Consider the following 15,826-nt stretch of genomic DNA (forward strand, 5'->3'; position numbering starts at 1 on the left):
CCACCTGTGTCCTGTCCTCTGTCCAGTCACTGCCAGTGCCCAGCAGCACCCCTCATCCACCCACCCACCAACTCCTCCCTGAAAGGCTTTTTTGGAAGACCTCCAGGGCTGTCCCTGGGACCCAGAAGATGGATGGCCTTATCCCTCCTCCTCCCTGCCACTCAGTCACCTTCCCACTGGGTGGGAAACACTCAGCTACAGCTCACCGCAACCCAGGAAGGTGAGATCTGTAGTCAGAAGAGCCTGGGGCAGGAGGCTGATGCAGACCCCAGAAGAGGATGCAGGTTGGAAATCACTCCCCCACCCCAGGTCCCCCAGCCACTAGCCAGAGAGTGGCATTTTCAGATGCAGGAAGTGCTGAGGGTGGGCTGCCAGGCTACTGGCTTTGAGAAGAGGCCGGGGTCCATGCACCACCACAGGTTGGGTGTTTTCCACCTGCCTTCTCAGGGCTCACCTGTGGATCACAGCAAATGACCAGACATCTGTAAAATACAGACTGGGACCTTTCCAGTCAACAGTGTAGCAGGAACTGGAGAATTCAGGATGTGTGCTGGGCTCCAGCAGAGCTAGCTGTAGATCCACAAGCACGTTGCTATGGGGAGGAGGCACTTGTGCAGGTTGCCCAGAGAGTGCCCGGGCCAGGCTCCAGCCCCTTGTCTTGGCTCTTCTGCCAATCTGTGCAGGGTCCATGCTCATGTAGCTGGCCTGGCGGCCAGCCCAGACTTGTGCTGACCATTAGCACAAGTGCCAGCCCCTGCTGGGAGCACCCTGTGTAACCTTCCTCCTGTGAGTGGGACCCCTTGGAAGCCAGTGCTGGCCTGGCCCAGGAAGCCAGGGATTGGGGGTCACAGGAGAACAGAGCACACCAGAGTTATCTGTTACAGTCACTGAGAGCTCCTTGTTTCCAGCCCCACTCTAGGTGCTTTGAATGAATGCAGTTTTACTTCTGCCAAAGGCCAGGGCAAAAGAGAGCCGTGGATGGGGGTGGGGACTGTAGGGAGGAGCTCCAAGCCTAGCAGCAGGAAGGCTTGGCATCTGCCCCCAACCCTGGCCTTGGAGACCCTGTCCAGAAATGCTTGGGCCAAATCCAGTGGCAAGGCGTCTCTCGGGCCTGGCCAGACTCCCCACTGTGGGGAAGGGGAAGAACCCAAGGATATGGGCTCAAGATAGCTGTGATGGAACACCGCCCTGAAACCCAGGGTTTGCAGCAGAGCCAGTGAGTTGAGTTTCTAGGGAGAATGAACTACTAGGTGGCCTAAGCTCCTTGCAGTGGGATGAGCTGCAGTAGAATGGGTCCCATGGCATAGAGGTCCTCAGAAGCCCCTCTGGGCCTGGGCAGCCAGAACCACGAACAACCCCCAAATGCAAGAGTGTGTGATCCTGGGGTCTTGGCTATTGGTGGGGCTGCTGGAACAAAGGTCCTTAAGTCCTGGAGCCAGCCAGGCTGGTGTTTAGCCAGGAATACAGGCCCAAGGCTACATCCCACACAAGCCCAGAGCTTTCTGACTTCTTTGGGCCCCAGGCATCAGCACAGTCCCAATGAGGTGAATGGCCAAGGTGGGCAGCTTGAGGGCCCTGGGGAGTCAGGCTGCTGCAGCCGGCCTCCAAAGCAGCCAACCCCAATGTGCCCACTACCCCTTCCCAAGGTTCACCCTTAGACCTAGCCCCACCCATGTCCTCAGTTCCAGGCCACTAGGACTTTCTACCAGCTTGAAGCCTACCCAAACCACTCTGCTTCCTCCTGCCCAGGGCCCCAGGCACCGCACCCAGGTGGCTGTGTCGCTCCAGCCAGGCGCTTTCCTGGCACCCTCGCTCCAGGTAGAGCAGCCAGATGGCCTCAGCCACTTATATCAACAGCTCTCTCCCCTCCCAAGGGCAGGAATGGCATCCTTGCCTCCAAATTCCTTCAACCCTCACCAGGGCTCTGGGGACATCTGGGAGACTGGGACCCCAGCTGATCCCACAGCTCTCCGGACTGAAAATTCTTGGTGTTCTGAAGACTCTAAAAGTTGCCAATGTCCTGTCCAGCTCGAACCTTCTGTGACCTGGATGCCAGTGAAGCCATCTCCATCTAGGGCCCCTCAGCCAGCACCACCCTTCCCAAGTAGGGACTGTGCCCCTGGTATCTGCTTGACTTTCAGCAGCCTAGGGGTGCTGTGTGCCTGTGGGGGTAGGGGAGGTGCCGGGACAGGAGGTGCTGGAGGGTGAGATGATGGCTGTGAGAGGGTGGGTCTGGGAGGGGGACACAGTCAAGAGATGCTGCCAAGGCCAGTAGACAGGAAGAAGCGGTGGGAGAGCAGAGTGAGGTCCTAGCTGGCATTGCTGGGCAGTGGTCAGCGCAGGAAGTGTGTAGAGGCCAGGAAGTGTGTAGAGGCCCAGGTGCCAAGGCACCGACATCCACCCCCCTGCTGTCCAGGAAGTCTGTAGGCCACCCCCATGCTGATTTACTTCTGGGCCTTGAGGTTGCCCAGGGCACAGGAAAAGGCGCCTCTGAATCCAAAGAAGGCTCAGGATAAAAACAAGTGCTAGCCCTGTTACCAGAGCCAAGATTGAGGCACCAAAGCTAAAACAAACATTTTATTCCATTAAAAACCAACTGTGGGCATCTAAAACCATGGCCATAATTTACAGTCTAGTAAAACCCAGTTAATATAAATAAGGAGAAGGAGGTCACATCGGAAGAAATCAAACTCTAGAAAAGAAAAAAAAAAAAGTAAATTTCAAACAATTCTGATCTCTCTCCAAATTAAGCGAACAAAGTGCTCAGGCTTTGCCTCTGACATGCTGGTCTTGCTTCTGAGTCGCCTCCACCACTCACACAGGTGAGGAGTGGTGACCATGGGTGGAGGGCCACCCTGGAATGACCGAGGTGCCCACTGGCTGGTCCAGGCTGTCATTTGCTTGAGCACCTCCATGGCCTCAAGGCCCTCCACCACCATATCGCTGTGGGCATCTAACAACCCTGCCAGTGCCCTGTCCAGCCTCAGCCCTGTGGTGCCTTCACAAGGCTTCTCCCCTGGCCTGGAATGCCTCCTCATACTGTCCCCCCACCCACCTTCTCTTCCTGGATGGCTCACCGCACACACTGTCATGGTGGCAGGGCAAACAGCAGCACTGGCGTCATCACTGAGCAGGCTACAGGGGAGGGGTATGTCTCAAACACCAGCCCCCGCCCAAGAGTCCCCATGTGTAGCCTTTGATTTGTGTCATAAACATACACCCTGCCCCTATTTGAAGGCTCAGTGCTCACTATCCAAGGGGTGTTAGCCCCGTTTCTGATGAGGAAACCACCACAGCCTGGTGAGGTACCCAACAGACCTTGCTGAAGACCCAAAGGGTCTAAGCCCAAAGCTCTTCCCCAACACGAGCCCCTTTATGCCCTAGCCTACCCTGAAAGAGGGGCTGTGGGGCCCCTGAGACCCCCTATATCATTCTTAGCAGAGCCCACTGGATCCCTGACACAGGAAGGACACCTGCCTTCCACAGCTTCCAGCTCACTATGGATGGTGGGGGAGTAGGAAGACTCTGGGCCGGAACAAGGGGACCCCCTACCTCAGAGCCTTGACAAGGCCTGTCTACCCCAGCAGTGGCTCCAGCCCAGGGCTCAAGGAGATGCAGGACTGGGTGTGGGCATCTACTGTGCAGGGGGCCCTTCAAAAGAGATGGCATGAGTGGCAGTGGGGAGAGTCCCGGCTGGTGAGCATCACTGTGAACTTCCAGTGACAGCCTCACATGGGTGTAGGCCCACACAGACGACATTTTATAGTTACCGATGAGTGGCTGCCAACAGCTTTGTTTTCTCCTAAGTCAAGCACACAAGAGACTGGATAGAAGCCTCCGTGGGCTCTTGCCTAGGGCCTGATACAAAGCTGCAAAGGCAGCAAGGCTCCAGGTGCCCCCCCACCAAGCGGTCACCCTCTTTTCTGGCAGTGCCAGGAGGCCTGCGTTTTGCTCACTGATGTCCAGCCCACTGTGTGATCAGGAGAGGGTAAATGCCAGCTCCTGCTGAAAGAGTCCCAGGAGCTTAATGAAATTAGCTCCTTCAAAAATGCTCCATTGTGGCACTGCCGCCAGCCAGGGACAGACATCCTCGGGAAAAATGTGTTGGTTCCAAATCTCGGGAACACTGGTTGGGTCTGAAACCCAAGCAGAAAAGCCTGGCTTAAGGGAAAGAGCAGACAACTCAAAGCAGGGAATGAGGGGCCCTCTTTACACTTCAACAGGACTGGCTTTGTGGCAGGGCCACCCCCCAGCCTCCTCCTCCGAGCCCCCCTGAACTCTCCAGCACCCCACTCCACCCCCACATCTCACCGTCAGGACAGGAGGGAAACAAGTGCATCCAGAAACTTGCTCCGATCCTCTGCTTTCAGTTCAATTACTGAAGTAATGAAAGAAAAACACCTTGTGAGGTGGAGGAGTAGGGCTGAGGGTAAGGGAGCAGTAGGAAAAACAAGTCAGGGTGTTGACCTCCCTCTTCCCAGTCATCCAAGATGGGACCCACCCTCCAGCACATTTCAAAATGTACTCAGCTCCTTGGTGGCCTGGAAAATTTTGAACTCAGCGGTTGTACTTCTGTGTATTGAATCCTCAGAAACTGCTGGCTGCCCTGTTAGTGAGGCTGAGATTATAGTCTATGGGGATGACTCTGGGCAGCTAGGGGATCGGCAGTGACCGCTAATAAAGGGGACATGGGATGTGACGGTTTAGAACAGATCTAGGCAGAAACAGGCCTTCCCATCCTGCTGGACACAGAGCCCTGCCCCATCATGGGTTGCAGGAGGCCCTGCCCACCTGCAGTCTTGTTCTGACCAGTCTCTCTGCTTCAGGAACAGTGTTCTCTTCTGTACAAGGGGGACATGATGTGAACTGCCTCCATTTCTCGGGGGCTATCAGACACAGACAAACAGGTGGACTCTCATCAAACAGGGCAAAACTTGGCCAGCCTGGTCCTATGAGCCATCTGGAACCGCCGGCCCAGAGTACCCAGGGGGGTGATGGCCTGGCTCCCTCTGCCGTGCCCCTCCCCTCTGCTTTCCACCCACGGGGGAAGCCGAGCAACTCCCAGTCCACAAATCTGTGTGAGAAGCTGGGACATCCTGCAGGCCAGCCAGCACCAACCTCTCCCACACCGTGGGTGCTGCTCCTGGCGGTGAACCCCACCCCACACTGAGCTGCAGCCCGAGTGGGCCCAGCATGAAAGAGCTGGGGTGACTGCTGGGTCTCTGATGGCAGGGACTCATAACAAATCAGCTGATGGTGATGAATGACACTGTTCTTTCTAATAGATGGGGGTTATGAAATATATTCCCCAAGTTCTTACATGGAAGGTCTAGCCACCAGCGCCTCAGACAGCATGCGTTATATTTGAAGAGGAGGCTCTTGAAGGTGTTTAGGTTCAGTGAGGTCATGTGGGGGAGCCCTAATGAGTCTAACTGGGGCCCTTGTAAGGAGACTAGGACACAGATGCAGAGGGACGACCATGTGAGGGCACAGCCAGAAGACAGCCATCTGCAAACCAAGGAGAAAGGCCTCAAAAGAAACCAACCCTGTGTACACTTTGATCTTGGACTCCAGCCTCTAGAATGGTGAGAAATACATTTCTGTTGTTTAAACTCCCTAGTCTACGTATGTTGTTGCAGCAGCCTGAGCACACTAATACAGAGCGTGAGGGGTCGCTATGTGTTTTACTTAAAAATCTGTCAGTGAGAATAAAAAGCAAATATGGCCAGATGTGACCCATGTTCCATGCTGGCCTGTGGAGAAACCGTGCGGTGTTGTGGGGAGCACTGGCCAGGCTGCAAAGCCACCACCTGGACTGCGCTCTTCCATTCTCTGGGTTCATGCAACCTAAGGGTGGAGCCAGTACCTGGGTTGTCACAGGACAACGTGGTCCACGTGGCAACCGCAGGCAGGACCCTTCACAATAACACAGACAAGAGCTGCTGGCCGGCAGTAGTGGCCGGCACAGTCTTGCAGGCAGTACACTTGGGTTGCCATAGGCCCTGCTGTTTCCATACCCACAGAAGGGGCAGGTGACCCTGATGGGTAAGGCTGGCCCAGGAGACTCTAGAGGCCAGTCCTCAGGACTCCTTGGTGAAGTGGTCTCAAGGGCTGGACTGTAAGGCCAAAGCCTGGCCTATGGCTCTGTGAGCAAAACCTGTTCCCTCTCCACCCTGGGAGCCCACCAGGGGCATCCTAGAGCTCCCTGGGCCACCTCGTCCGGGGATGGCTCCAGGACAATGAGAGGGCTGCCGGCAAGGTATTTCTAGCAATGCCAGCTTCCCTGGTTCAAGGCCAGCACTGACCTTGAAAGGGCCTCAGTGCAGCAAACTCTTACCTGAAAGGTCAAAATGGTTGTGAAGCGTCCGAGAGTTGGTGCCCTCTGCCGCCTTCTCAAACGCCCGCCCAAAAAAGCTGCAGACATATAAGAGGCCTGTTGGGCACCCATCCACTGTAATGGACCTTCCTAAGTCCCCGGGGACAGACATTAGTGTTGACCCAGACTCTTCCCTGGCTGTGGGTTCTGCCTGTTGGCACTCATACTCCTTCCTGAGCCACCGTCTTCTGAGGTCTCACCCACACTCACTAGACAGTCACCTTTTCTCACTGCTATTCAGCAGCCAGCTGGACTCTGCTCAGCCCTCAGGGCACAAGTGTCCCTGGGCACCTCCCAGGGTATGCCCTGACTGTAGCCTTTCTCGTACCTGCCACCATGCTGGCAGCTAGGACAGGAGAAGCAGAGGCTGAATGGGAGCTGTGCTGGGATGGGAGTCTCAGGCCGAGACTGGGTCACACACAGCAGGGTAGGGATGGAAGGAGCCTGTAGGGCCAGGCTGCAGTGTGCAGCTGCAACTCAGGGGGCAGGAGCATCCCAGGGTGTGGCCTAGCTGGGCTGCCAAGGGCACAGGTGTGGGGCAGGGAGGCACACCCACCCCCTGGGGGCTCAGGGCTGCTGCAGGTAGTAAGGGCTGGCAATGGAGGGAGAGCACCATAGGGAAGGGACTCTTGGGCTGGTCTCAGTCACGGAGAACAGGCAGAGGGGTGTGTGCTTCAAACCTCTATGGAGACTCTCACCCAAGACTGCATACCAGCCAGAGTGAACCATTGACCACAGCCACATACAGCAATAAATGGATGGCTAGAGTGAGGACGCAGGCAGCTGTGGTGGCCCGTGGGAGAAGTGCTTGCTGGCTGCCTTGGGAACATGGGCCAGGAGCCCCTCGCCAGTTCCACCCCATATGACTGAATCCAAGACCCACGGCATAGCTTTGGAAAGCAGCCCAGCAACATGGAAGCGCTTGTCTTAAAAAAGTCCATTGTCTCTCCCAACTTGCTACCTAAATGACCTTTGCAGACACAGAAGGAGGTCAAAGCTCACAAACCAGAACTAAGTGATCAAGATCCAAGATCAGTGTCTTCATTAGCAGAGGCCACTAAGAGCTAACTGGGAAAACTGAGGGGCACAGACACTAAGTGGTCCTTGGCCTCCAAGCTGCTGCACTGGGAAGCTAGGTGTCTTGCTGCCAGCTGTCACTCAGTGTCTGACTAAGGTCACCTCTTGGGATGTGTTGGGGAGCACAGAGACTCTGCCAGGGAGGCAAAGGATTGTGACACACTGCCTTGGAATTAGTCACAGGGCTCTCTGGCCATGCAAAGCATGAAGGGGGCAGCAGGGAGAACCGGGGAGCCCCTCAAGGTCCTGCCTGCTGGCCGACACAGGTGTAGATGGGGAGGGCAGGAGAAAACCTGCCCTTGCTGCAGGAGAAGGGTGAGAACCCAGTCCAACAGACGCAGGGAAGACATTTAGAAGATGGTGGGAAAAGTTTCTCAAAAGTGCAGGTTGAGCCTATGCATTCACAAACCCACTGGTACATTGTCCATAATAACAAAAAGTTAAAAACAGCCTGAATGTCCAATAGGAGATGACAGGTAACCTGTCACCTTCATTTAACAGGTTTCCTACTGCTAGAAGTCACTTTAAAAAAAAAGGGCATAAAGGACTGATACTCAGTGAGAAAACAAAATGCAGAAGTACACCACTGACGAAAGTCTAAAACGTTTCCTAGACGATAAAGGAAGAAAAAGTTGAGGGAGGACAAGGAGCCACCATCCCACAGTCTGGGTAACTACAGCAGTTCTGCAGGCTTCTGCCAGGGAAGGGGTGGGTGCTGGATTCTCCACCTGCTGCCCAAACCATGGGGGTGTAAGTGAGCTCAGCTTTGGAACGGCAACCCACTAGGCAGTCTGGGTGTGCACGCCCCTGCACACACACTCTGGTCAATGGTCTTTGGTATTTCAGCTCTTATAACTAAACCTTTAAATGTATTTGGCAAATGCCTGAATTTGGGATTTAGTGAGCAGTCAATCTGACTCACTGGGGTGGGAGTAGGGATGAGAGACACTGCCTGGCTCTCCTCAAAGTTTAGTGAGAAGCCCAAACAAGATGGTGATCATTCATGAGGGCTTCGAAGGCACTGCACAGAGCTGGTCTCAAGGAACCTTACAGGTGAAGCCTAATTTCTGGGGTGGCTAACCTGAAACCCCTCAGATTTTCAGTATAAACTGCTTGCACCTCAGAAGAGGGTTCAGGCCCAGAAAGGGCTGGGGATCCCCCCCAAGGCCACACAGAGCTAGGATACCTTATCACACCTCACTGTGGGTGTGGAGCCCATTCTGGCTCCTGGAGAAGCCAGACACCCTTGCTTGGGAGGCCTTGAACAAACTAAAAGAATTCAAAAGTCCAGTCAAGGGGTAAGGCAGAGGCTCAGTGGCTAACCTGTAGCCCACATATTTAAACCCTCATAGTCCTATCAGATGGTGGAAAAGGCTGTCCTTGGTGTAGTGTTGAGGGCAAAGATGACCCAACTCAGCAGAGCCCATGGGCCAATGACACCCCTTGGACTCCCAACTCCCAGGACATGCAGAACCCGGCTCACTTCTTTCTGTCTGAGCTGTCGGTCTCTGGGGGGATGCCCACCACAGTCACTGTGCCCTGCTCCACACTCAGGGGTGCAGCCATCACCAAGGGCAGCAGCTTGCAGCGCCGGTTCTTTGTCTGCGGAGGTAAAATGCACCCTTAGTCATGGCCCCATAGGGTGAGCACACCACTCGGTGCCTAAAAGTCCTAACAGGGCCAGCCACCCAACTTCCCAAAAACCTCCAGGGGCTTTCTCTCACCACAGATGCTCAAATCCCCATGCAACTGCCCCCCAGGCTGTGATACCCTATTCCCAGCCTCCTTCTGTGTGAGCGTCCCTTGGCTGTTCCCTCCATTACTTCCTTTAGGTCCTGAAGCAGTTGTCACCTTCTCTAAGAGGACCCCCTGCCCCCAACCAACCCCTCTCCATCATCCTGCTTCAGCTTCTCCATGGCTGTGTCACCATCTGACATCACACATAAACTGTCCTCATCTGTGCTCTTGCCAGCATGCATCCGCCTTCAACATGGACTCAAGTGTTTACTTCACTGCTGTACTCATTGCACCCACCCTATGACAAAGGTGACCAAATGTCCTGATTTGTCTAGGACTGAAGGGCATCCGAGGACACAAACTAGGGCTGTCGGTCATCCTATAATATCAGAGCCTGGCTGGTGGTGGTTGCTTAAGGAATGTCTGATAAATGACAGATCCTGCAAAGTGGATATTCATTCACCCATTTTAAGATGACGAAACTGAGACTAGAGGTCAAATAACTGACCTCACATCACACAACTGGTAAACAAGAAGGCTGAGATTTAAAAGAAGCCTAGACAAAAAAAATAAATAAATAAATAAAATAAAAGAAGCCTAGACAGGGGTGTCTGAGCGGCTCAGTGGGTTAAGCGTCCGACTTTGGCTCAGGTCATGATCTCGTGCGTTTGTGGGTTCAAACCCTGCGCTGGGCTCTGGGCTGACACCTCAGAGCCTGGAGCCTGCTTCAGATTCTGTGTCTCCCTCTCTCTCTCTGCCCCTCTGCCACTCATGCTCTGCCTCTCTCTCAAAAATAAATAAACATCAAAAAAAAAAAAAATAAAAGAAGCTTAGAAGACTTCAGAGGTCATGTTTTATCCCTAGTCCAACTTTTGTCATTATTTGACTGTCTTCAGATAATATTCAGATAATCATTTTATAGTTCAGTTCAGTGTTATGAGATAATGTTAACCTCCTATAAACGTTTTGTTTAAAGTAGCCCCCAGTGGCACCCTCCTACACTGTTGGTGGGAATGTAAACTGGTACAGCCCCTCTGGAATACAGTGTGGAGGTTCCTCAGGAAACTAACAATAGAACTCCCCTATGACCCAGCAATAGCACTGCTAGGAATTTACCCAAGGGATACAGAAATGCTGAGGCATAGGAGCACATGTACCCCAATGTTCATAGCAGCACTCTCCACAATAGCTAAAACATGGAAAGAGCCTAAGTGTCCATCAACAGATGAATGGATCAAGAAGATGTGGTTTATCTATACCATGGAATACTACATGGCAATGAGAAACAATGAAATCTGGCCATGTGTAGCAACATGGATGGACCTTGAGGGTGTTATGCTGAGCGAAATAAGTCAGGCAGAGAAGGACAAATATCATATGTTTGCACGTATAGGAGGATTAGGAGGAACTTGACGGAGGAACAAGGGGGAGAAGAAGGGCGGAATGCTCTTGAATGCTGACAAAAACTGAGGACTGATGGATGTGGGTGGGAGGGGGGGATGGGCATGGAGGAGGACACTTGTGGGGATGAGCACTGAGTGTTTGTGGAAACTAATGTGACAACAAATTATTTGTAAAAAATAAAAAAATAAAAAAATAAAGTAGCCCCCGGTGTAAACTGTCATCCAGGAAGCAGAGTAAGACTTTGATTGTGGATATGTGTGGGATCACCCCTTTTGTGATCATATCCAGGGGATATGTTAGCCTGATGTTAGCTAGGTAGGGGTGGGTGTCCCAGGCCAGAGCAAAGAAGGATGTTAGGACATACAAAAGATGGAACCACATATGGAAAAGGGAAAGCCAGCCCAGAAAACAAACTTTTACTGGGAAGCAACTCTGTGTTACAACCAACTTCATCTCTCCCTGATCTGCCACAGCTGAACATAAGCCCTAGCCTCACATTCTCCATGAGGTCCCTTCCTGCTTGTCCAAGTGACCAGGATGGCCAAGTAAAAAAATCAGAGCTTGTAGGAACCGGAAGATCCTAAGGGTCAGCTGAGGAAAACACAGATCAGTAAAAGTGAGAGTTTTTCCCAGACCCCACAGCTGGTGCATGGCCACCAGCACCTTAAGGCCAGCCTCTAAGGCCTAGTCTAAGCTCTGCTCTGGGCATCTACCTTCTGGCACCCAGCCACCCAGCTCCTCACCGAACACACAAAGGACTTGAGCAGGTGTCTGCTGAGCAGGCTCAGGGATGCTGGCTTGGAAAACAGCACAATATCCGGAGTGCCCTGCAGGAGGAGGACACAGAGACGGTCAGACACGGCTGCTGGCAGGCATGGCCTGGTGCCCAGCCGTCCACAGGAAGCCTGACCTCCATGAGGGAGCAGTAGAGGAAGGGCCCCTGGGAGATGACAAGGTTGGTGCAGAGGCAGCTGGCAATAATCTGCTGTGTGGCTCGCAGCTGCTTCTTGGCGAGTTCCAGGCCATGGTAGAGCTTATCCAGGTTACTCCTGTAACACGGCAGACACACAGCTTCAGCACAGAGTCACAAACAGAACACTTGGTTCCTGGGAGGGTCTATGGGGATGAGAGTTTCTTTCTTTCCCTCCCGAGTTCCCTTTCATACGAAAGGAAGGAATTAAACATTTATAAACCCACAGTAACAAACACAAGATGTGGGAGGGGTTGCTGGCATCAGAAGACAGGAAACTGAAAGCCAACGGAGGGAAGACACTGCACAGCAGGCCCTTAAAGGTGCCTAGAGGGCTCTGCCAGAGCGGCCACGGCAAGGGCCACCTGACCCCCCCAACCTGACAGATGGACTTTTACCCTTCCCTTCCAGAAAGGAGGGTTTTCCTCTAAATATATTAAAATGAACTCTCTGTGGAGAAGTGTACCCAGAAGTTAAAGGTCCCAAAGTGTTATATTGGCTCTCCACCTGCCAAGATGAAGCAATGCCTTCTAGCCTATAGGCTACGCCCAAAGACCCACAGCCTCACCAGGCTTCCACACAGGCCCCCTCTTGATCATGAGGACCACCAGATATTTAAGAAATGCCCGTGCCCTGAAAAAATGACCCTAGATGAAACACAGATAATTTGAAAAACAAAAGAAAACTTAAATTCTAATTACAATCTTCAAAGAAATCTGGGTAACTAAGATATTTATAAACCAGGAACAGGGTGCCATGAAAAAGGAACCGTCAGAAACTCAAAATGTTTATGGAAAGTAAAGTGATTGCAAAAAAATTAAAAACTCATTCAGAAGCTAGAGGATAAAGTCAAGAAGCTTCCTTAACACCAAGAACAAGACAAACATGGAAAACATGGGGCAAAAATCAGAGACAGAGCACTATTTCAGGAAATAAAGAATTAAAAGACACTTATGTATGTATGGGAGGAGTAATAAAGAAAGAGTACAAAAGCATTCCCAAGCTGAAAAGCTCTGGATCGAAAGGGCTCTCCTAAGAACACAGTAAAATTCATGAAGCAAGATCTACCCTAGACACATCACTATGAAATCATAGAACACTGAAAATAAAAGAAAAAATCCTGCCAGCTTCTTTAGGTGGGGCAGGGGTACACTGATAAAGAAACAAGAACTAAGATGGCTCAGACCTCAATTAGCACCACTGGCTGCTGGAAGACAGGGGAGCAATAGAATCTACATTTTACAGGAAATTACCTTCAACTTTGAATTGTATATAAGCTATACCAGGGACCAGATGAGGGTAAAATAAAGATATTGTCAGACGTGCAAGAACTCAGAACATTTACCTCACATGTGCTCTTTCTTTAAAGAAAGACGGGCGCCTGGGTGGCTTAGTCGGTTAAGCCTCTGACTTTCGCTTAGGTCATGATCTCGCGGTTTGTGGGTTCGAGCCCCGCGTCAGGCTCTGTGCTGACTGCCAGCTCAGAGCCTGGAGCCTATTTCAGAGTCTGTGTCTCTCTCTCTCTCTGACCCTCCCCTGCTCACGTTCTCGCTCTCTCTCCTAGAAATAAATAAAAATATTAAAAAATAATAATAAAAATAAAGAAAGAGAATTGTGCTCTAGCAAAATGAAAGAGTGAAAAAACTAAAGACCAGGATCCTAAGAAACACTGGCTCTACCCCAGGGCACAGTTAGTGCCTGTGATTGGCATAGTCAGTGCCAAACATCAATGGTGGCAGCAAATAGGCCTAGAGAGCTGCAGAGCCAGGCTGGTGTCAGAAGACAGAACCTCAGTCTCTCTTAGACAAAAGGAACTCAAGGAATACCTCCTGGAAGTAGAGCTGGAAAAAACTGGATATGATAAAGCAATAAGAGCTCCAGGAAAAACAAAGAGCAGTATCAGAAAGTAATATAATCACTGTACATGAGTGCTTCTGGAACATTGATTTTCATCTTTTAGAATCAATCTATAGTCAAGGATGAGATGACTTGCAGTCTATTCTCTAACCAAGATTAAGTGTTATTAACCCTAAAAATGTAAAAGCATAGATTTCACAAAGTAGAAATATGGGGGAAGAGAAAAGTAAAAATGCTAATAAAACTTTTTCTTACAAAATAGGGAGATAAGTGACAATGGTGATAGAACAAGATGTAAGTATGTTATAGTTACAAAGGAGCTAAAAATAGTGGCACAGGAGAGGAAAAGAACACAAAAGAGGAATAAATGTTCTGTCATAGCAGGAAGTCAGTAAACAATGTCTAAAACGGCTCCATCAACTCTGGGATGAGGGCATCAACAGTTGATACTATAGTTTTGGGATTTCCTCATATTTCTAGATAAAAATAGATAGAGCAACCACATTGTAAAACCAAAAGTCTAGGACTCTTCACTTACACCAAGAGAATGAGGGAACACTATAGACCTCAAAATATAAGCAGGGGGAACAGACCATAAGACTGGGTATCGTTGAGAGTCAGTGAGGGAGGAAGCAGGGAAACAGCGAGAGCTAAGAATGATTAAAAACTCCAGGCACCTGGGGAACAGTGGTTCAAAGTGAGAGTTTTGCCCTGTTCAAGAACAGGTGAGTGCAAGGAGCTGCGATAAAGTGCTAGGGGCCACGGTAAAGAATAGGGGGCCAGAGCAGTCTAGTTCTGACCAGCCAGAGCTCCTTTCCACACTGGGTCCCTCACTGAGGAGAAACTGCCAAGAATGGAATAAAAATTGAGTAAGACAGAGACAATATGAAAAAGATAAAAGAAGGTAGAGATAAAAACGCACCTGGGTTTGAGTGGAGGTTCTAGCAATTAGGTTGGAAAGGAAGAAGTAAAACCATCTCTATTTGCAGATAACATAATCTTGCATATAAGAAATCCTAAGGAATACACTAAAATCTATTACATCTAAAAAGAAAAAAAAACCTTTAGAGCTAATAAACAAGTTCAATACTGCTGCAAGACACAAGATCAATACACAAAAAAACAACTGTATCTCCATGCAATAGAAATCAGTAAACAAAAATAAAATTAAGAAAACAAGTTCATTTACAATACTGTCAAAAATAATAAAATATTTAAGAATAAATTTAACAGGGGCACCTGGGTGGCTCAGTCGGTTAAGCACCTGACACTTGATCTCAGCTCAGGTGATGATCTCAAAGTTCATGAGATTGAGCCCCACATCAGGCTGATGGTGTGGAGTCTGCTTGGGATTCTCTCTCTCCCCCTTTCTGTTCCTCCCTTGCTTGTGCATGCATCTCTTAAAATAAACAAACATTTTTTAATAAAGAATAAATTTAACAAAAGAAGCACAAGAAGAATTTATTCTCTGAAAAATACAAAACATTCTTGAAAAAAATTAAAGAGGATCTGGGTTAATGGGAAAACATCCCATGTTCATGGACTGGAAGACTTCATATTGTTGAGACAACAATACTCTCCCAAATTATCTATAGGTTCAAAGCAATCTGACTTCTTTGCAGTATCTGACAAGCTGATTCTAAAATTCATATGGAGCTTCAAGGAACACAGAAAAGCTAAAACTTGCTATAAAGCTACAGTATTCAAAACCATGTGGTACTGTCACAAAGACAGACATAGCAATTGATGGAACAGAACTGACAGTCTAGAAATAAATTTCCATATTTATCGTCCACTGATATTCAACATGGGTGCCAAAATGATTCAGTGGGGGAAAGGAGTCTTTTCCACAAATGGTAGTAAGAACAATTTAGATGTCCACATGCAAAAGAATTAAGTTGGAGCTGTTCCTTGCACCAGACACTAAAATTAACCTCAAATGAATCATACACCTAATGTAAAGGCAAAAACTATAAAACTCTGAAGTGGTTTCTGAGATATGACATAGAAAACATAAGAAACAAAAGAAAAAAGATAACCTGGATATGACTGAAATTAAAACCTTGTGCTTCAATGTGGTTTATCTATACCATGGAATACTACATGGCAATGAGAAATAATGAAATCTGGCCATGTGTAGCAACATGGATGGACCTTGAGGGTGTTATGCTGAGCAAAATAAGTCAGGCAGAGGACAAATATCATATGTTTGCACGTATAGGAGGATTAGGAAGAACTTGACGGAGGAACAAGGGAGAGAAGAAGGGGGGAAATGTTGGGGGAAAGGGAGAGAGGCAAACCATGAGAGACTCTTGAATGCTGACAAAAACTGAGGACTGATGGATGTGGGGGAGAGGAGGGATGGGCATGGAGGAGGACACTTGTGGGGATGAGCACTGGGTGTT

The 15,826-nt window shown here is 50.0% G+C and overlaps 1 protein-coding gene across 1 annotated transcript in view; it reads right to left on the reverse strand.

Moving 5' to 3' along the window:
- Positions 1-2,586: 2,586 nt before the first annotated feature.
- CDC45 (cell division cycle 45) overlaps positions 2,587-15,826 on the reverse strand; it is a 36,242-nt gene continuing 23,002 nt past the window's right edge. Inside the window, exons 14-19 of the mRNA XM_039242804.1 lie at positions 11,505-11,643; positions 11,338-11,421; positions 8,937-9,055; positions 6,338-6,414; positions 4,312-4,378; positions 2,587-2,692 (exon numbers count right to left, since the gene is read on the reverse strand). Coding sequence (XP_039098735.1) covers positions 4,314-4,378; positions 6,338-6,414; positions 8,937-9,055; positions 11,338-11,421; positions 11,505-11,643 — 484 coding nt within the window. The 3' untranslated portion in view covers positions 2,587-2,692; positions 4,312-4,313. The remainder of the gene's footprint in view (positions 2,693-4,311; positions 4,379-6,337; positions 6,415-8,936; positions 9,056-11,337; positions 11,422-11,504; positions 11,644-15,826) is intronic.

The sequence above is a fragment of the Hyaena hyaena genome, unplaced genomic scaffold (assembly GCF_003009895.1).
Source record: "Hyaena hyaena isolate Hyena2069 unplaced genomic scaffold, ASM300989v1 scaffold_219, whole genome shotgun sequence".
Taxonomy (NCBI): Eukaryota; Metazoa; Chordata; class Mammalia; order Carnivora; family Hyaenidae; genus Hyaena; species Hyaena hyaena.